This window comes from Falco cherrug, chromosome 4 (assembly GCF_023634085.1).
Source record: "Falco cherrug isolate bFalChe1 chromosome 4, bFalChe1.pri, whole genome shotgun sequence".
In the NCBI taxonomy this organism is placed as follows: Eukaryota; Metazoa; Chordata; class Aves; order Falconiformes; family Falconidae; genus Falco; species Falco cherrug.
In genome coordinates, this window is record NC_073700.1 from 31,130,269 (window position 1) to 31,151,185 (window position 20,917).

Here is a 20,917-nt window from a genome sequence, read left to right on the forward strand (position 1 = left end):
ATCCTTTGCTGGATCAATGAATTTCAGTCATCTCTTTCAACCTGTGTCTTCCACCAGACATCCTGGAGGTGCTGACAGACATTGATGAGATGTCCAGACGGAGGCCAGAAATTCTCTCCTTTTTTGCTGTGAGTATTAGTGTCTCAAACTGGCACTGGAAGGAAAAGATTCGTTTCACCAGAGTCTGTTTTGCACAGCCAGCTTAAGCGCTACCCTTCCTCTGCTTTTTGGGTGGATGTTGCAGCATCATAGGAGAAATCTGTCTTCAGCTAGGCCTTCTGACAGCAGGCAGCATTTATTTCCCTGCAGTCTTCTTTCCATTGTGTACTGCGTCTGCCAGCATCCATTTTAACTTTTCTTTACGTCAGAGGAAGAATGAATGCTCTGTGCTCTTCCTAGCATTGGGGCAATAAGAGAGCAGAACAGCTCTGTTGAAAACAGTGGAGCCTAGGGAAAACTCAGCTGTCCCACATGGAAAAAGATTACAGAAGGGTGCTTTAAAGTATTCAAAAACAGGATAATCCTTCTTACAGAGAAGGATTTCCTGGCTCAGCCAGTACCTGCTGGATGTGTGTTGGGCTGAATTGGTGCTGGAGGGGTAGTAATGCAAGTCTGAGGAGCCTGTGCTCCCTGGATGGCCGTGTGATCTTAATTTGTGCATCTCCTTTCAGACAAGCCTACAGAAGCTGATGAGTTCATCAGAGGAGTCCTGCCGAAACCTGGCCTTTAGCCTGGCTTTACGCTCCATTCAAAACAACCCCAGGTGAGGACCACTGGAACTTAGGCTATCCCAAGTCACTGATGGGCACTGTCTGCCCATCTTGCACACCTGTTGATGGTTATCTGGAGTGTACTTACACTATGTTTTACTCCCAGCATTGCTGCAGACTTCCTTCCCACCTTCATGTACTGCCTTGGCAGCCGAGACTTTGAGGTGGTGCAGACAGCACTGAGGAACCTACCTGAATACACCCTCCTTTGCCAAGGTAAGTTGATACCTGCCACCTCTGGTGCATGCTTGGCCTCACAAGGGTCTTGTGGGCACCTGTGCTGTGAACAGCCTCCCTGGGAAGTTGCCAAGGGTCAGTGTTGCCTAGACCAAGCCATCGAACACGCAGGTGATCTATATCAATAGCAGCTTTGGGCTGAGCATTGCCAGAGAGATTTGACATAGAAACAAGGGAGGCTTCCCTGAAGTAGATTTGCTCCCTTATGATTTTCTCAGAGTTGTGATCCCTCGCATGATCATATACCTACGGAGCTATTAGAGGGTGGATTGTGCCATGTTCTTACGGAAGGAAAGAATTTCTTGCACAGCTGCAAACATGCACCCCGGTGTTCGTTGGATTGCCTTTGCTTCCATGTCGGAGCTCTCGGATCAGTCCTTCTGCTGTCTTTCCCTTTCACAGAGCACGCAGCAGTGTTACTGCACAGGGCCTTCCTGGTGGGGATGTACGGCCAGATCGACACCAGCTCTCAGATTTCAGAGGCCTTGAAGGTTCTGCACATGGAGGCTACGATATGAACGTGTGGTTCTGGGAGCTCCGCTTCCAGAGGAATTAATTTAGCTGGACTCAGCAGCTGCATTGAAGCCCTGTAAGAAGACACTGTATTTCACCCCATGTGCTGGAGGATCAAAGAGGTGATGTGGCAAGTCAGACAGTGCTGGAAGAGGAGAGTGTGCTGACTGAAGATCAGAAGGGGGCAAGGATCAATCTCTCTGGCTAAGATACCATTACTGTGGGAGAAGAACCTCCTGAATGTTGTGCCAAACAGGGACCATGTCCTTCATGGGATCTTGGGGCAGTGGCTGTTGGTTTGTTTGTGGTTTTTTTTGTCTCCAAGAAGGCAGCACTGCTGGGAGATCGGAAGGAAGCACTGGGCCGTGCACTTGAAGTCTCTGCACTCTGTGTTGGAGGGAACATGCAGATTTGTGCAGGGAGAAGAGACCACTTAGTTTTCTGGGGGTCTTTGGTTTTTTTCTTTTTTAATTAAAATTCTCTTTGTTTCCATTGTGCCTTTCTTGGTTCTGTGCTGTCCTGGGTGTAGCTTGACATCCCTCTTTTCCTGTTCTCCAGCCTCTTGTTATTCCACACAAAGCATCTCTGGAAGACCTGTCTCCATGGCCAAATGCCAACACAGCTATCTTGGCCTTTTACAGGATAAGTAGGAGATGGAGGAGGTTTAGAAGGGTCAGTGGGTTACCATAGATAAGTTTGGTCAGCAGCAGCTGCTGACAGGACAGCTTTCAAGAGTTTACTTAGAAAACTTTTCTTTAAAAACAAGTAAACAAACTTCTTTGTATATCTGCAAACATCCCAGCAGCTGGCCACTGTCACAGTGGAGTCTCTGAACAAGCAGCTGGGTTTCCTCTTTGGGATCTGCCAGTTCCTCCCTGTGACTTTTCTGACCACTGTTCTCTGGTCACTGTCTGCTGATAGGGATGATGGCCTATTTGCTGTCATTTGAGGACACAAAAAGAGGAGTCTTCCTTCCCTCTGCTCCAGAGAAGTAAGTGCTGCATATGCTCCTTCTCCAGTCTTGCTTAATTCTAGTCACTAGTTTGCTTTCACATCGTTTGTCTTTATTCCTGTGGCACTCCACTTGCTAGTAGAGAATCTTTGTAGTATTCTAAGGATGAAGATCCTGGAGGAATTTTATAGATAGCTGTAAATAAGTCTGTATCTCCTTGCTGGTGGTGGGGACAGTTGTGACCTCACGGGTGGCTGGGTGGAGAAATATTGCCCATCCTTTCAAACAAGGGGTACCACAGCTGAGCACTTTGGCTAATGCGTCAAAATATGAATGAATGTCCAGCTGGCTTTGCAGAGAAATAGAGAAGAAAAGGGAGAGATCTGAACCTCCCATCAACTGTAAGTAGCCTTGCCTTTAAATAAAGAGATTAGAGTCATCACTTTAAAAAGCAACATGCTTTTTTCCTCAGCAGCATCTGCTTCACATCCAGAGCCACTACTGTGGCAATTAGCTACATATAAATTATGTGGAGGAACAGCTGAAGAAGATCAAGTCAGGGAAATGGTTTTCCTGAGGGGCTCAGTGACAGTAGGATTAACGCCTGTCTAAAGGGTTCCCAGTGAGATTACTGGCTCCACTTACCTTAGTCCATTATCACAGACATCATTAAGGTACTGCTCAGTTTGTCAGAGCAGCGAGGTAGTTCTTTTGGTGCTGCTGTAGGCCTAGAGCAGCTGGGAACTCGTGGGACTGGCTGGAAGAGGGCTTTTCACAGGGCTTTGAGCCAAGGAGCAAGGAAAATCTTTCAAGACTGTTACCACGCAAAGAGAGCCAGTCAAAGAAGTAGTGGTGCTTTCGTGAATGTCTTCCCTGCAGGTGAGGCTTTCCAGAAATCCTGTTCCAGGGCTGCAACTAGAAATGTTTACAGGCAAAAACAAATTGTGTGGTTAGCCCTAAATTCTGTCTGTTTGGCAATGCCCGCTGTGAGCAGACCAGCTCCAGGATGCCTGGTTTGGAGGAGCATGCTTGGATGTTGGCAGAACTACTTAATGACCCCTCAGATGAGGGCAGCCAGGCTTTCCAGAGCAGTGTGAAAAGAGATGTGTCTGAGACGGTGGAAGGAGCATTTCTTTACCAGCAGTAGCAGAAATCATCTTTTGGGAGATGGGGAAACAAACTCAGAGGGAGGGAATGTGGGTGGGAGTTACTTTGCAGAGCTGGGCCTTCCCATAGATCTCCCAATACAAAAGGCATCATGATTTGTTGATCTCCTTTTTGCTCTATTGAAGGTTCCCACGATGCGTTCGCTTTGCTGCCACCCTCTGCTTGGACCCAGTGGAGCTGCGCAGGTTGCCCTGGTTTGAAGCATGTCACTGAAACCAGATCAGAGCTGAGAGCAGGGCTGTCAAGGGGTGCCTGGCTGTGCAGAGACAGCTCAGGGCAGAAGCCTGTCCCTCCTGTCTGGGAAGGCAACCATGACAGCTCTAAAACGGTTAGTGACGGCGTTACTGATGCTCTGACATTCACCCGCCTTTTAATCGGCACTCTGTAACTTTCATCTCCGCCTGGCTGAGCACCTTCTCTCCTCCCATCCCTGCTGAGCTGACAGTGTTATCCTTCACAGGTCTGCTGGGCTCCTCCTGGGGACTGGGGCAGTCTTCTCTCTCTTAAAGAAGACCTGGTGCCTTGCTCAGAAGAGAAGTGGCGAGGAGGTTTGCAGGGTCGTTCCTTGCCAAGCCCATGGGGCCCCCATGACTCACCCAGTACAAATCCCTGCTCCCCTCTGAGTTCCAGACAACACTGCAGAATCCCTGCTTAGACACTTACTTCTCTACCATGATCTGCTGTAGTCAAGAGCTTCCTAGGAGCGCTGGGGCTGGTGTCTGAAGCAGTCCGTGTGGGGCTGGGGAACGCGCTGAACACTGGTTCGTGGGGAGTTTTTTGTCTTCCTGGATGCACTGGGAATCCCATGCCAGCTCTAGGGGAGGTATGATGGGGAACGGAAAACTGGCTGCAGCTTGTTGGGCACCCTGTGGCTGCACCCAGCTCATGACAGGGCTGGCACCAACCCCTGTGCATCAGCTGGCCCTGCTTTGGTGCCTGCATGGCTGGCGCTGGGCAGAGGTGGCAGAGAGTTGGGGCAATCCTGGAGCAGCTGAGGGGCTGCAGGGCGCTTTCCCTAAGCACTGGCTGGTAAGGTTGGGGCGGGAACACCTGAATCCAGGCTGGGAAGAGGCGCAAGGGTGGAGATGGTGGCATTGCGCAGGCAGGCTGCAGCAAGAGAGCCAAGGCTTGGGCGGAGGGGAACGTGACACCTCCTTGCCCAGGTTGCAATGGCATTCATGTCAGGTCCTCTCTAAAGCCCAGCTGCTTCCCCTCAGAGGTTACCAGATCCCACCTCCATACCCTGAAAGCATCAGGAGATCATAAATCCTTGCAAACCCCAGGCATCTTTTGTGATAGTTTCCTACTGCAAATTATTTCTCTTTGCTGCAAAGATCAAATATTTTTATGACCCAGATGTGGCAGCCTCGCAAGGGAGATGGACAGGTCTGGAATGTCCAGCATGCATGTGATGGACCTTCACAGCCTTGGCCAGGCACAAGCAGGCATCTCTAACCTGACCATACTATGTTCCTGCCAGTCCCAGTGCAGCTGGGAGCATGGCCCCTTGCATGTGTCAAAGCTGCAGAGCAGGGTTGTGCATCCCAGGAACCATAGAAGATGTCCCGGAGCACCATGTGAGTTTGGCCATGAGCAGGACCGTGACTCACCAGGGAGGTGCCTACATGCTCCTGACTTAGTGGCAGCTGCCTCTGGGGCATGCTTGACACTGGGGAGCTGGAAGAGTCCCAGCGCTGAACTCGGAGGCAAATCTGCCCGACCTGCTACGTCAGCAGCGGAAACAGGGAGAGGTATACAGGTAACACCAACAAATGGGATTTCATGGCTAAAGGCACTGATGTTTTGCCAGCTGTTAGAAAAAAGGAAGGGCAGAGAAAGAGAAGCCTTGCTTTGCAAGGAGCGGCATGCAGGAAATCTTGTGCAAAAAGAGAGGAAAACTCCATCTCCATTACTTATTGTCTGCGTGTAAATGTGGGCCATGGAGTCTATCCCGGGACTGCTCCCTGGGGCTCTGCCATCCTCTTCCTCCAGTCAACCTCATCTGTGACCTCCGTCAGTGACAAATGCAATCCTGGCCCTGCCTGCCCTCAATTAACTTCCTTCTGGCCATACCACAGTTTAGGATAGTATGATTCACACTTCAGGAGTTGATCGCTAAAAGCTAAAAATGGTAAGACACTTGTTAGCTTTGGGAGTTTCAAAGCCAGCCCTACACCAGCTAAGTAGCCTGGCTTCTGTCGGGCTGGCATTTGCCTAAGATGGACTGATTTTTAAATCTGTGTTGCCTCTCCATACATTGAGATAATTTGGCCCTAAAGCAGCAGAATATAGAGCTTGCATTTTCCCTTCCTTTTAAATTCAAGAGACCTTTATAATAATATATCTGCCTGTCCTGTGTAGCTGGTGGTGTCTTGCCTTTGGCGTTACCGTGTTTGCGCATGAACAGCATCTCTTAACACAAGAAGATACTGGGTAAAACCCCTGTCAAGACCCCCAGCAGCAATTGAAAAATTCATTAAGCTACAATAGGCCAGTCATTGCTGGGTAATTATTAAGCTGTAAGAATTGCTAATTGTCTTATTAGCATTAAACAATTATGCAAATAATGGAAAACATACCATAAGGCTAATAAAATTACCTTTTTTTTAAACTAATAATGAGATTTAAAGTGATGCTTATGGTTTTACTGGGAACATCTTTGGAGAGGAGCGAGACCTCTATGGGCACTCAGCACAGGGTGAGCAGGACATCTTGAACTACATCTCCCATGAGTTGTCTTTCAGAGCTCGTAGTGCCCCTGCATCAGGCTCTCCCCCAGTTCTGCACCCACCCAGACAGCAACACAGGGACACGCAGGTGCTGATGACTTTGGAGGACCACGCAGTGGTGACATTGCTAAGCCTGGACCGGAGACAGAGTTTGAACTTTGTGCTATCGTAGACTTCCTATGGGCATCCCTGTTCTTCCCCCAAAAAAGCACGTGGTGCTTCAGGTTTGGTCTGTGTGAAAACAAGGCAGTTTGTAGTTTTTCACATCAATTCAGTTCAGAAGTGGAAAGTTCTAGCCTTTAAAGTTAAGCTGTGTCAAGGATTTTATTACTGTCAAGTTAGCAACCTGAGGTAAGAGCCAGTCTGTCTTCCAAGTGAGGTTCCAGCTGGATTTCCAAGGTCAGCAAAAAGCTGAATGATGAGCAAGTGCCTTTGTGTTCCTGTGAAACGAGAACAAGACCTTGTTTACCCCCACCCCCGGGAAAAGACTACTTCACTTATTCATATTCACAGCGAGCTTGGAAGAGGCAAAGTGCTGCTTTGCTTCAGCATGTTAACATTGTTAATCACTAACAAATATTATCAGTTTTCTAGGCTTTAAACTCTGCTCTGCTGATAAGACGTAGCATTTCAAAGCAGCCAAGCCAGCTCCTGCTCCAGGGTGGGTCCTGCTCCCATAGAGATGGGGGTCACCTCACCCAATCTCGTTATCCAAATGGGATTGATCAGCAAAAAACACCTTCACTTTCACTATCTGATAAGAATGGTGAAGTTTGCAGCTCCTGGAGGACTGGGGGGAGCATTCCGCCATGGCACTACAAAGATCAGGGGTCACCACTGCCTGTTTCAGTTTCCTTGCAAGAGGAGGGGAGGTCACCTTCTGAAACAAACACCATCCCCAGTCCCCTTGGAAAGCTGTTTTTAGCTCCCTGAGATTCTCTGGTGACCCACCACGCAGCTGTTCATAGCCTTTTCATTCTTCTTTCTCACCTGGTGTGTAGGACACGGCATGTGAGCTGTCTCTCATCCTTGTCTGGAAATAACTTTCTGTCATCAACCTCTAGCCTGTCCCGCACCTCACTGTTTTGGGGGACAGGAAAGCCAGCAGGTCATCTTCCTGGCAGGCAGGAGGGAACATGAGAAAGGCTTTTTTTTTCTTTTGGTGACAGGACACACTTTGCTCTGATGCTCAGCGGTTTTGATCCTTTGAGGTTTTAGGATAATGGAATCACCATTTATGAGCTTCTCAGAAGCATGTGTCGTGGAGAGATGTACCAAAATGCCTCTTTCTGTAACTTGACGTTTCACTTTCATCATCTTTCAGTGGAAACTCGCGTTCAGACTTGAATTTTGTAATGGTTTTTTTTTTCTGCTGCTTTGCAGGTCAAACTAGCCAGACTCCAAGCAGAGGCGGGTTTTGTGTGGAAGCATTTCTGTGTGAGTAGCTGTGAAATTGTTGGGGCTTTCTTTTCCCTGGCTTGGGCCTTTCTGTCTCTGTGGAGTCAGCCTGGCTGCCTTCTGGGAAGAGAGAGCTGATGAGGCATGTTACTGATGAGACACATACTTTTTCCTTCTTGTTTTGAATCCCTCATTTTAATACAAGCCATTGGCACAGGAATGTATGAGAGCTCTTGGCTACAACACACACTTCCTATTGTTGGGAGTGAACAGCCCTGCGTACAGCCTGCAGCAAAATTATGAAGTAGCTCAATTTGACCAGCTAATTTCCCACAATAGTTAAAAGATGTGATTTTTCCATGGTGTTACACTCTTAGGAAAAAAACTTGTATCACTCGGTTCTCAGCTTCATGAAGCCCCACGTTGTTTGATATAAGGAATCAACTCTTCCCGCCCCTGCCTCAAATCCACAAGCTAACAAACATTAGTTGTTTTTCTTTGGGCTTTAGGGTGGTCCTAGTTGTATATTTAATTTTTTTCTCTACTACCAGTGAACTCCAGGCTGCTGTATACAGGAACCAGTATAAATTTAAGAGGTAATGGCAAAGAGTGATCCTCACCAGTCATAGCAGCCCTCAGGAAGCACTCAGCATTTCTCTGTTGCAGTTTGGTATCTAGGAAGAGAACTGAAAAGGACTGTGGAAAAGAAAGAAAAGAGTAATCCGTAAGTAGAGAAGAATAAATCAGTTCATGTCTGCGGACTGCTGCTCTCCACAAAGCCTCCAAATGGGCCTCAGGAAGGGATCTGGAGGGAGCAGGCACTGCACTCTCAGGACACGCTCTGCTCCATGAGCTGGCAGTGCATCACAGGTGGGAAGTTTCACACAGCAGCACTGGGAAAAGCTCAGTGATTGTGGGCAAGGTCCAAAAACTAGGATGAGGACATATAAGGTTCCTCCAAGGAAAAGACGTGGAAGGGAAAAACACAATCCAGAGTAAGGATTTGTAAGCATCATCCCATGAGGAATGCTGTGGAAGAACAGCGGTTGTGGGTAATAGCTAGGCAGCTGCACAGGCAGCTCTGCTCCCTTCCTGCCCCGCTCCTCTGCTAGTAGTGCTTGTTAGTTTACCTGTTGGTGCATTAGAGACTCACCATAGCTACAAACTCCTGCAGAGCTCTCCTTAATCACTAAGAACACTGCACAAGTCACTGATGCCTGTATTTTGAAAAGCCATTATTGGCCCAGTAGTAATACTATTACTGCATTAGCTAACTCCTTCAGCGATGTCATTTTAATCACCTTAGCGTATAATGTGGACCTGATTCTTCTGGTGTACCAAGGGCTGTACCTCCAACCTAACCCTTGGGATGCGTAGCTTGGAGCCAGCAATTAACAGTTTCTTCTTCTGGCATCTGCAAGCCTGGATGCCTTTCTGATAGGACCATCTCAGTCAAACACAGATGACCAGGCTCAGTGCAGGGAGGGACGAGGTAAAATGTAGTGGCTTGTGATACACAGAAAATCACAGCTGCTCTCCGAGTCCAGCCTAGCTTTCCGCTCCATGGGTCTGTGTCCCCTGCCACCCAGCCCAAGCTGCCCCTTCCCAAAGCACGAGGTAATGAGAAGGGACTAACTGCATCAACTCATTAAGCTGGGTTTGTTAGAAGACAGATTGTCATGTTAAACAAATACATTTTTAAAAAACTAAATATCATTCCCTGGGCTGTGCCCCATCTGGGCCATTAAATCTGAAAGGGGTAACTACAGCTGTGTCAAAGCTGAGCTCAGAAGCTGATTTGCACCATTTGTACTACTAGCAATTGGCAACAACTCAATTTTCAAACATCATTTTCTTCTTGTCATTTCCCAGTGCTGCTCTATGTAGATTGTGAGCACGGCAGGGGGATGCACGCTGCTGAACAAAACAGTCTTTGGGACTTAGAAAAAGAAAGCCCACAAATGCATTTCCTAAACCCATGACATCCTCTTTATTTCTCACCAAGCCCTAAGCTACCTGATGACAGAGGACAGGAAAGGCTGTCTATTGTTATCCAGCTGGTTCTTTGTAAATCATGCAAATTTTATCCTTCTAATGAAAAGGTGGTGTGGAAATGAAGCAGGACAGCTCAGCTTTCAGGCCTCCGCATGTTAAGTTTCCAACTTGCAAGAAAGCAAGCACCTTTTTCCGGGGAGGGGGAAAACAACCAACAACTCTTGAGTTAATCCAGTGTTTCTTTTGATTGGTCCCTTGGTAGCCTGATTAATTTTGAGTGCAGATGTTTACGCTTTCCTTCACAAGAATACACCCAGCATTCAGGAGAAGGCTCACTGTGCCGTATTTCCTCCTTCCCCCACCGTTCTTGTTACAGTTGTGCAGCAACATATGCTAAGGCCTTATTACAAGGGATTCCTATAAATGGCATAAAGGATTAATAATGTATTTATAACACAACTTTGTTTTAGTATAAAGTGATCTATAAATTTGTAATAAATGTTTTATAATGTTTTTGTAGCCTGTTATAAATGATAAATGGGAGACTATAGATGCCACATCAAATATTCATGCTGCATTGTGTGCATTATTATGCCGTTACTGTTCAGGAAACCATTAATAATAAAGTGAATGGAGATGTAAAAGTTGCTGACATGCCCAGCAAGCCATTTATAATGAAATGTATAATCCTTACCATAAAGTAAATACATTGGCCAGTGATTGTTGATGAAATGGAAACACACTGAATTATTTGCGAGGTATTTATATATTAATGTATATTATCCATATCATGTCATAGAAATGCCATTAATATATTATATGTATTATTAATTATTTTTACGTAATTTATAGGCAGCTCTTAAAGTGTTACCTTTTCTCTTCTGCCGTTTTCTCAGCTGCACGAGATCTGGTGAGTTATTTTATGTGCTGCAGGGCAGCCACAATGAACTGGCAATCACGGTGCGGCTCGAGGCAGGGCTGAGCCTTCCCTGGCCACCAGCCATGATCCTGCTCCTTCCCCGGCCACGGCCCCCCTCGCTCCTTCGGTGACTACTGCCCTGCCTCCTGCCATGGCCATGGCCTCCCTCACTCCTCCTGCGGCCACGGCCCCCTCGCTCCTTCCCTGGCCACAATCCCACTCCTTCCCCGGCCACGGCCCCCCTCGCTCCTTCCCTGACTACTGCCCTGCCTCCTGCCATGGCCTCCCTCGCTCCTTCCCGGGCCACGATGTCGCTCCTTCCATGGCCACAGACCCCCTCACTCTTTCCCTTGCCACGATCCTGTTCCTTCTGTGGCCACGGTCCCCCTCGCTCCTTCCCAGACTACTGCCCTGCCTCCTCCCCTGGCCACGGCTTCCCTCGCTCCTGCCCTGGCCACCTTCCTGCCTCCTTCCCCAGCCCCTGCCCCCTCGCTCCAGGCAGGGCCCTGGCCCCGCCGCCCCCTGCCCTCCCTGCCCCGCCGCAGGCCCTTTGCTCCGTCCCCGGGCAGCCATGCTCTGTCCTCCCGCCACCTCCTCACGCCTCCCCTGCGCGGCTGCCCGTTCCCGCAGCAAACTCCATGTTTTTGCGTGTCTGCACAGGACGCGTCCCGGGCCCCGAGCCCAACCCCGGGACCCCCTGCCGCCTCGGCCCCTGCGGAGCCGCCGCCGCCCCCCGGCCCCACACGCCGCCGCTCGTGTCCCAGGCGCGCCCGTTTGCCGCCACTGCCGCCTCGCACCCCCCCGCCCCGGCGCTGCCGTTGCCCCCTCACAGCCCCCATTGCCCCCCTACACGCCCCCGCCAGGCTCGGCCCCGGGCGAGGCGGAGCGAGGCCCTGCGGGGCCGCCGCCGCCCGCCCCCCGCCCGCCCCTCCGCCCGCCCCGCTGCCCGCCGCGGCCGCCACACACCGGCAGCCTGCGGCGGGGCCGGGCTGGGCCGGGCGCCTCCTGCCCTGCCGGGCCGGCCCGCGGGGCCATGGCGGCCATCCAGAACCTGCAGCTGTGGTGCAAGCAGCAGTGCGAGGGCTACCGCGGTGTCAGCATCACCAACATGACCACCTCCTTCCGCGACGGCCTCGCCTTCTGCGCCATCCTCCACCGGCACCGGCCCGACCTCATGTGAGTACCCTCGCCGGGCGTCGAGGCCGGGGCAGGGGGCTGCGGGCCCGCTGGGCCTGGGACCCCCTCGCTGGGCCGCGGGCAGCCCGCCGTGCCCCTGCAGACCCCGGCCCCCAGGCCCCTGCCTTGCCTTGAGCACCCCCAGCAGACGCCCAGCTCCCCCCTGCTCCTCCTCGCTCACAGCATCTCTCGGTGCTGTGGGCCGGCAGCTGGCACCAGGAGCAGTGCCAGCACCCATGCTGGAAATCTCCAAGCAACACACTCTTGCTGCCGGCCAGCCTTTTTCCCCCCTATATTTTTCCTTTTTTCCCTCTGTGGCTGAATTATCGATGTTTTAAATGCGCCCTTTCCATTGCAAAACAAGTTCAGACACTGGTTTCCTTCTTTGCTGTCGGTGTTTGCTTAGGCTAGGCTCTCCTCGGTAGGCGAGGGCTATTTAAACAAAATATAATAGAAGGGCAGGGCCTGGCAGCCGCTGGATTCCTGCACATCTCTGGTTTTTCCCATCTAGAGCTCTGTCTGTGGGAGGCAAAGCGCTTTCCACCCCTTGCTGGCACCCTCTGGGTTTTGACTTGTCCCTGCCCAAACGTTGACATCTGGGAAGGTGAATTCCCACAGGGGGACGTAGATCTGCTTCCCAGGTGGTGGGGTTTTTTATTTCTGGTCTCTTTGGACTTTGGAGAGGGGGGTGTTGATGGGGGGAGGTCAAGGGAAGGGAGCAGCACAAAGATTGCCTAGGAGCACTGGTTTAAGCGTTAGGTCTCTCCCAGCCAGGTGTGTCCAGCTGGTAGAGGACCACACTGGGTTATCTGTACTGCAGTTTTCCTCCTGTTCCTTGAATTCTGCCTTTTTCCTCATGTTCCCGGGAGAGCCTGCTGCTTGGGTTCATGTGCAGAGATCTCTTTTTATAGGTATCTCGCTCCTGGTGGAAACTAAGGAGAAGATCTTCTCTTGCCCTCTATTCTCTGTTGTTCTGAAACTTGGAAGAGGCAGAAGCAGGCTTGGGCAGCTTCTTGGGCAGCGGGAAGTTAGTGCAGGAGCTTCAGGCACGCTTTCTCTGTAGTCCCCAGTGCTTGGGTAGTCACCATGGTGTTGCTGTCTACGGCTTCCTGACATGCTGTTATCTCCATGTGACTCCAGATATTTCCTTTCCTTCCTTTTATTCACAGTCCCAAAGACACAAAAAGTAGGGCTGAAAGGCTGACGTGTCCAAAAAGTGCTCGTGGAGGGATTGTAACTGCTTCCTGGCCATCTGCAACTGGGATGAGTGTACACAGGGGCTTTGCCACTGGAGAGCTGGAATAATTCTGTTGACCAGTTTAGTGGGTTGTTTATAATCCTTGAACTGTGCATTGAGGGTTGTGGATAGACGTATTTTAAATAAATTCTCCTGTGCTGAAGAGGGAAGGTGTTCCTTGTGGTATCTCTCTGTTCCCATTCATTTTCTTTTACGATGGAAATTCTGACTGACTTTATTCAGAACCTTACAGAAGCTCTTTCTGACTTGGACCAGCTCAGCAAAGACTGCCTGAAGGTTAAAGTAAGAGAAGCTTTTATCAGCGACCTCCTTCAAGAGTGTCAGTGGTGTAATGCAGGAAAGTACCTGGTGCATCCTTGGCTGGGCAAAGTCCTCCTGGAAGGAAATTACACTTTCAAGTGGTTGGTGGCTAGGGCTGCTGAGTGTCATGTGTCGGATCCTGGTGCTGGATACTTTTCAGATTCTTCATCAATCTGTAAAAACTTCTCTGAGTGTCGGGAATGCTAGAGCCACTGGCAGAGAAATGTGGCTGGGTGCACTGGTGGTTGTGACTCCTGCTTCCCAGGGGCTTGAAGTGCTTTATCCTGAGCTCCTCCCCTTGCTTCGAGCAAAGATCCTAGTTGAAGATTAAAAGCATCATACTGAAAATAAAACTAAAAAAGGATAATTGGTGTTCAGAGTGCTTAGTGTGTTTGCAGCAGCTCTGCTATATCAATCACTTGCAGAACACGGTTCAGTCACGGCATCGGAGTTTTGCAACAGTGTGTTTTCCATCTTGGTTTACACAAATGACATTCTTGGGCTGAGGAGTGCAGGGGCTTTCTCTTTGCAGGAGCCTGAGAAATTCCCAGGAAAACCTCAAGCAATTACAAAACATGGTCATAATCACAGGCTTCTCTTACGGGGTATGTGGCTCAGAGGACAGGCTGGTGGGAGTCTCTTTCCCCTTCCTGCTTTCTTGCTGGAAAACGTAAGGAAAATATGGTAACTTCTATCAAACTTGGCTGTTGTTGATTTGTATGTTATCAGTGAACAGGGCAGGCTGTGTAAAATTAGAAATGCATTTCCCACTCACTTCCCACTCACCCAAGGATGTTTTGGGGGAGTGGAGACGCATGCTGAATTACCATGGAAATTCATTTCGTTTTTGTCCCAGCTGAAGAGTGGTTCTTAGCCAGCCCCAGCCCAGCACGCACGCTGTGTCAGGCAGGTCCCAGCCCATTTTCTGGGATGATTGCGGCGGGGCCCTGAGGCTCCTCTCATCAGAGGGACGTGAAGTGAAGCCTCACAGCAGCGTGGTGGGTGGTGGGAGGCTGAGGTCAGCGGCTGCTGTGTGTGATGGTGAAGGCTGTGCAAGCTCCGACCACAGTTTTAGTGGCCTTGGCTTGATAAGTGAGTTAGAAAAAGCAGGGGAACTGTGCACGCTCGCTCAGATATTGATGCCAGATGTCGAGGAAAGGTTTTGATTAAGCTCCTTCTCTTCGTCCAGGATCTTGCTCTTTCCCAGACTGCAAGCTGGTGTTCAGCTCGGTGTTCTGGGAATTGACTGGTTGTGAAATCCCCCTTAGCAGCTGAGCACTAGCAGGCGCCCATTCCTCCAGCAGCATTTCCTGAGGTGCTGTCAGCTCAGCGCTGCAGGATGAGGCCAACAGTCACCAATACGGACAGGGAGGGCCTTGGGCATGCTGAAGATGGGTTGCCCACAGTCTTCATCTCCTTAGTAAAAGGCTGGGATGAAGCAGAGCTGCTGTTTGCTTGGCCTCTGTGGGGCTGTGGTTTGTGTGACAGGCGTGAGGGGAGGATGGTTCTAGGGTCAAGGAGTCTTATCTGTTGTTAGTCACCCCCAGCATGCAGCGTGCCAGCAAGACCAGAGCAGGGGGAGCAGGCATTGCTGAGAGGAGGATGAGTGCATGGGGGACATCTTCCGCCTGGGATTCCCAGCCCTGATCCCCCTTCCCCAGGTTGTTTGCAACTCCAAAAAGAACACAGCTGAAAAGTCCTGCTCCCAGCAGAGCGTGCTGATTTAAACCCTCTCTGTTCAAGGACTGTGAGCTGGTAAAGGCTGCATCAGGCTTTTTCAGCAATCTTTTTGGCTGCATATCTTATTGTCTATAGAGAAAATAGTACCAAAGTGCTGAGAAGCAGAAGCCTGTTTGGTACTTCATGGCTCTTGATCTTTCCTGCTCAGTCTGCTCCAAGGTCAAGTTTCCAACCAAGTTAGTACTTGTAGCAGTAGCAGAGATTCCTCCTGTGGAAGTACGTGTGCTTACAAAGGACTGTGGCATGCTTTGCGAGCGCTGGGTCTGTGCAGCTGGAGCAGTGGGTGGTCACGGAGATTTGTGGACATGAGAAATGCTTGGCCCCTTTTAGCTAAAATGATTTTTTTGGGAGCTAAAAACTTCACTTCCATTCCTGTACTAGTGAACTCCACTCTGATTTGTTTCCAACACTGGAGGCCCTCTCTTGGGTCAGATTTATATTTCTCACCTCTTCCAATTAATTCAGTTGCCTGTGTTTTCTCAGCGGAGAACTCCTACTTCTCCGTTTGTATTAGTGTTGCTTTCTTAGGATTACATTGGTCCAGAGAGCTTTGATACTCCAAGATAGGAGATGCACCAGCAAGATCAATTTCCAAAAGAAATATATGTAAGCAGTTCATCTGACTAGCCAGGGATGGAGTGATGCTGAGAGGGCAGGAGGCTCTCAAAAGCGCCAAGAAACCTGGCTGTTTGCTCACTGCTTCGGGGAACAGAAGGGGATTTCAGACATTCATCATCAAGAGATCTGGGTTTCTAGGTGTCTGTTACGTGCCACGCAGTGTGAAGCGGCACGCGTGCTGCCACAGCAAACAGCGTTCAGCACGGCTGAAGGCCACTGACTGACCGTGAATAAGTAACTCCAGTATGATATGTCTTACATGCCAGCATACGGGAAGCTGGAGCTCCCCTTTGCTCTTGCAGGTGTATTCCTGCGTTTCCCTGCTACAGAGACTATTTGGGAGCAGAAGCAGGAGTGAGGCAGAGTGCTGCAATCACATCCTTCAGCTGGCGCTTAAAAAAAGCTGATTTTCTTGCCTGACGCAAGCCAGAATGATTGTATCTATTGTTTCACTGAAACTTTTTTGGCATGTGACTATTTTTGTTGCTCTTTTTAATCCATTGTCTCAGGGAAGGGAAGGGAAGTCTCTGGGCAGGAGCACTGCTTGAAGAAAAACCTCAGCAAGTCCCTTTGATTTTGCACAGGAGAGAGTATATGATTTAGAGGTGGGATGTGCCTCTTCTTTACATGCTTCCTGGGGGAGTTTGACCTTTGGGTCTTACCTGCTGTTTGTTCTCTCCTTATCCCACACAGCAATACCGGATGTGGGAAGCAGGGAGGAGGCATGGTCTGTGGCATGATGGACAAACCTGTATGAAGCCCCCGCTCTTGTTCATAATGTGATGCTCCGCGTTTTGTACTAAGTAGATAAAGAACCTGGCTTGCTCCTTGCTTTTACAAGTCATGGAAAAAGTTCCCCGGCTGCGATACAGATCATGTGTTTCTCTCATGAATAGGTCACTGTAAGCCAGCTTTGCCCTGGCTTTCACAGCGTTATCCCAGCTCCTCTTGGAGGTGAGGAACTGGCTAGCAAGGGTAGGCCCATAGTGGTTATGAAGGTACTATGTACAAAAATGCGGTTAGTGCTGTAGCCTTTTCTGTTCATCAGTGAGAATTCCCTCTCTGATATCAGTCTTGCACTTAGCTTTATGCCAGCAGGTACAAGGATTGTAAAGTGAAACTGGGTTATCGGAAAGGAATTGAGCCTGCCTGCTTGCCTGTTGGGAGGGCAGGGCTGCCAGCCAACAGTCAGTTTTGTATTCCCAGTTTAGCAACTGGCAGTCACTTTAAAACAAAACTGACAGTGACCGTTTCCTAAATGAGGGACATGCTCTGCTGCGGGTGAGGAAGCATGCTGTGCTGCAGCTCTACTTTCAACAGCACGAACTCCCCCTCCCCCCTGCTTTCTTGTGCTTTCTTGCCTGTCCCGCCAGGTCCCGGTTTCTGAGTTCCCAGCACGGTGCAGGGAGAGGTGGCATCTGGGTTGGACCAGAGAGAGGGGCAAGAGCAAATCTGGGAAGAGGGAGGACAGCAGAAAGGAAGAAGGATTGTTGACTTTGGCTTGTAACTGCAAACAGCAGTTGTCTCTTCCTTTTCAGTTATTGGTTCTGATTACAAATCAAAAGTCACAGCCCCAGGGAAAGAATAAGGTTTCCACAGGCAACTTCGGTGTTACCAGCCGCAGTATTGTGTTGTGGGCAGAGGTATTTCCCAGGCAGATTCCTGGTGGTGGTTTTATGGAGCTCTGCCAGAGGAGAAAAGAGGATTTGAAACCAGAACTTGTGTGCTGGTGGAACTAGCAGCTTTTGAGATCAGGGGATATGGGTGTGCTGGAGGAGTGTGCGATACATGCGGCATCTGAGGGATCCACACCTCCTTGGGGCTGAGGCCTGTCTTTGTGGAGACAACTTGCAAGATGGGAAAAGAGCATGGATGTGACTTTGGAAAGTACTTCCAGGGAGAGAGTGTTGCAAATCTGGCTGGCAGGCATCAGTGTGTCTTTTTGAGGTGGGAGAGGAACAAGGCTTTTTAGGGGGGGAAAAACCCTGCCCCATGAGTTAGAGGTTGCTCTTGGCAGTCTCAGCAAACCCCATGAATCTGCACGGGATATCTTCGCATCAGCACGTCCTGTCCATGGGAGGTTGTGGGAGTCAGCACTGCAAGGGTAGATGTGCCAAAAATGTGTTGTGCTGGCTGTGGGCAGATGTCTGTGCCTGCTGAGTCTCCTGCATGTCTTTGTCCTGGGAGGAACAGCAGGTCTGTGACTGGGATGGGATCTGCCACGCTGCTCCCTCCAGAGCATCTCTGAGAAGGCAGGGTGGGAGGAGGTGCTCTGTCTCCCCAACTGCTGAGGCTCAGAGAGGTTGAAGAAGCTGGAAGTGAAGCAGCTTGCTCTACATCTCCAACCTGAGATTTTTCTCTTCTTTCTGTATTTCAGAAACTTCAACTCCCTCAGTAAAGAAAATGTGTATGAGAACAACAAGTTGGTAAGTGACTATTAATGTTTTACTTTTGGTCTAGTTTGTGAGTTGGCACCTTCCTTATGTGGTTTAGCAGCAGAAACCCTGCAGATGCAGTGTGCTGAGTGTCATATTCAAATCCTTTGCCTTATTTTGCATGTATCCGACTTTCCGATTTGAATGGCAATATCCAGGCTTGCTGGCTGCTTTAAAGCACCCTCAGGCTGTTCACGCTTCTTTGCTGGCCACACAGTGGTGCCTGTGTCCAACGTGTCCTGTGGCAGCAGGAATTTGGACAGAGATGCTGGAGGTCAAAACATGGACATGGACATGTTGAGTATGTGATGCTCCCAAGGGATGGAGCAGGAGCTGAGAGATAGCTGGTGTGGGAGGGGAAGTGCAGGGAGTCTCCCCCTACTTCTGCTTGTTCCAGGTGCAGGGGTGAAGGCTGCTGGAAGGTGGAAACATCCTAAAATCTCATCCTGTCTGGACACTTCACTCCAAGATGAGATTTGGGTTTCTCTTGTTCTCTCTGTGAAGAAAGTAGAAATTGCGCAGGTCAACCCCTTCCTGCACTGGATTCAAGCATGGGCTTAGTGCTTCAAGGAAGGATTTTTTTCCTCCGTCTCCCTCACAAAGAGATTTAAACGCTTCTCTTCCCCTTGGCATCACTCCACACAGCTTCATGGCTGCTTGGCAGGAGCTCGGGATGTGAACGAACCACAGCAGCTTACTCTTGTCTGGCTGGAGGAATAACATCCTCTGATGCAGTGAGCCATCTGAGGTGGTCCTTGCCTCCAGCAGAGCTAAACTTGCCCCCGCTTCAGCCCTGGCCATGTTCACAGTGCCTGCAATGGACCCCCCTCTCCCCATGCTGGGGCTGCAACATGTGCGCAGTTATTCACACTCTCTGGGGTTCAGCCCTGCATGTTCCTCTCCTCTAGGTGAGATTCAGACCAACCATTTTTGCCCTTGAGGTTTGGCGTTTGGCAGGCATCGGGGCCTCTTCGCCACGGACAGTTGTCCTGGCCAGAGCGCTGTGTAGCCCTGAGTGTGGCTCCTTCCCCAGCGGGCTGGTGGTGTCTGCTCTGCTGGCAGCTTTGCTTGTCTCTGGGAAATGAGCTGTATGAGCTGCCTCCGCTGCTTTTATTAATGAAAAGCTCCTTTGTGTGTCTCATAAAAAGGGTTGCTCCCCTCCTTTGTCACAGCCTGTCTTTGCTTCATCCCCCCACCTTCTTAGTTTCTTTTATGTCTGTTATTTTGCTCTCTTCCTTATTCCACCTGCTGTAGGCTGCATTGTCTGTGTCACCCTCTCACTGCCAGTGTCCTGCTGCCTTGGCTCTGCCGTGCGTGGGGTCAACCCCTCCAGCTCCCCGTGGGCTCTTGGGCTGGCTTCCCCCCTTTGGGCTGCTCTCCATCCTGGCTCCTACACTTTCTTGCTCTGGCTGCCCTTGGGATACGAGTGGGTCTGATATCTCCCAGCACTGTTCCTCTGCTATGGTTCAGACCCTCCTTGATACCTCACCATTCAATAACTTATTTTCAGCGGCTGTATTACTCAACTAAAAAAAAAATACTTGTTTGAGCTGCAATTTGCTATATAAGGTCTTCTACCAAGGAAGAATGTGTCACTTCTCAAGTGCCAAAAAAAATAACCCCAAACCCTAGAAAAAAATTGGTTGGTGGCATTTTTTTTTGCTAAAGATTTCAAAAATACAAAAAGAGGAGAAAGGTTTCTACAGGCCTGGGATCCAGTTCTTACAGTGCTGATTGATGGTGTCACAGTGTAACAGATACAGCGGTGGCCTGTGTCAGAGGAAAGCTGTGCCTGGCTGGCTCAGATAGCCTCGAGCATATCACTTTGCCTCCTCTATGCAAAATGGGAGCAGCGGCATTTACCTCCTTTGTACAGCACTTGGAGCAGCACTGATGAAAAATGTCACGCAGAAATAACATGTTGCTTCTTTAAAGGCCAACCTGGGCACACAGGTAGAGGAGAAGGGCAAGTGGGCCATGTTAGATGGTGATCTTGTTGGATCTCCAGGCAAGCACAGCTCCCAGGAACAGAAGGGTGCTGTAGGCACAGGGGATGCTGCATCCTAATGCTGCTGTCTGCATTGGCCACCTGGTTCTGGCCAAACCAGCGGTGTGCATAGAGCATCCTCCTCTGTGGGTCCAGGCAGCCCCTCACGCTTGTTCTGTGCCTGGTGCAGTGGTCTCACCCTGGCAGGAGGTGGCATGACCTGTGTTCCTGCTAGACTGCACACCAAGAATGTCCAGCAAAAAAACACTGGTCAGACCAGTTGTGGAGCCAGTGCAATGGGGAACACTCCAAAGAATATATTAAGCACCAGGTTACGAGACAAGCGAGTGCCAGGCTGGGCTGGCAGCTGGCTGACACAGCCAGAAGTAACTGGCTGAAAGCGTTTTTAATGTCAGCTCAGTTACATTTTTACTGGGGTACCCAGTGGAAAAAAATGGTAATTATCTTGCTGAAAAATAGTGGTTGTTTGTTTCTTCTAAGCAGGAATGGTTGGCTTGTACACCAACACTGTTGTATGTCTGTGCCAAAGGTCAGATGCGGAGAGTTTTATAATGTTAAGTCTTTCTTTAACCCTTTCACTGTGGGCTTCAGCAGTAGCCTTCCTTGTGCCTCTGGTCCTGCAAGTACCGTTTTCTTTTGCTGTGTTGGCATTTCAAAGGGAATGTTCCAAAGGGGGAGGGAAAGGGTTTTTTCCTATAAGCC

At 49.9% G+C, this 20,917-nt stretch overlaps 2 protein-coding genes and 1 long non-coding RNA gene across 8 annotated transcripts in view; 2 read left to right on the top strand and 1 right to left on the bottom strand.

The window, feature by feature from the left end:
• INTS1 (integrator complex subunit 1) overlaps positions 1-2,012 on the top strand; it is a 29,259-nt gene extending 27,247 nt beyond the window's left edge. For all 3 annotated transcript variants that reach the window (XM_055709320.1, XM_055709323.1, XM_055709321.1), the window contains exons 44-47: positions 58-128; positions 672-763; positions 877-986; positions 1,410-2,012. In XM_055709320.1, the coding sequence (XP_055565295.1) occupies positions 58-128; positions 672-763; positions 877-986; positions 1,410-1,525 (389 nt within the window). In that variant the 3' untranslated portion in view covers positions 1,526-2,012. The remainder of the gene's footprint in view (positions 1-57; positions 129-671; positions 764-876; positions 987-1,409) is intronic.
• A 4,661-nt stretch (positions 2,013-6,673) lies between these two features.
• On the bottom strand, positions 6,674-11,525 carry LOC129735998 (uncharacterized). The gene is made up of 2 exons (XR_008732060.1): positions 10,633-11,525; positions 6,674-8,462 (listed from the first exon to the last, which is right to left on the bottom strand). It is a non-coding gene; the product is annotated as an uncharacterized LOC129735998 (long non-coding RNA).
• An 84-nt stretch (positions 11,526-11,609) lies between these two features.
• Positions 11,610-20,917, top strand: part of MICALL2 (MICAL like 2) — a 35,959-nt gene continuing 26,651 nt past the window's right edge. For all 4 annotated transcript variants that reach the window (XR_008732057.1, XR_008732058.1, XM_055709324.1 and 1 more), the window contains exons 1-2: positions 11,610-11,856; positions 18,150-18,198. Coding sequence is in view for 2 of the 4 variants with exons in the window: in XM_055709324.1 (XP_055565299.1) it covers positions 11,714-11,856; positions 18,150-18,198 (192 nt within the window). In the remaining 2 variants the exon portion in view is untranslated. The remainder of the gene's footprint in view (positions 11,857-18,149; positions 18,199-20,917) is intronic.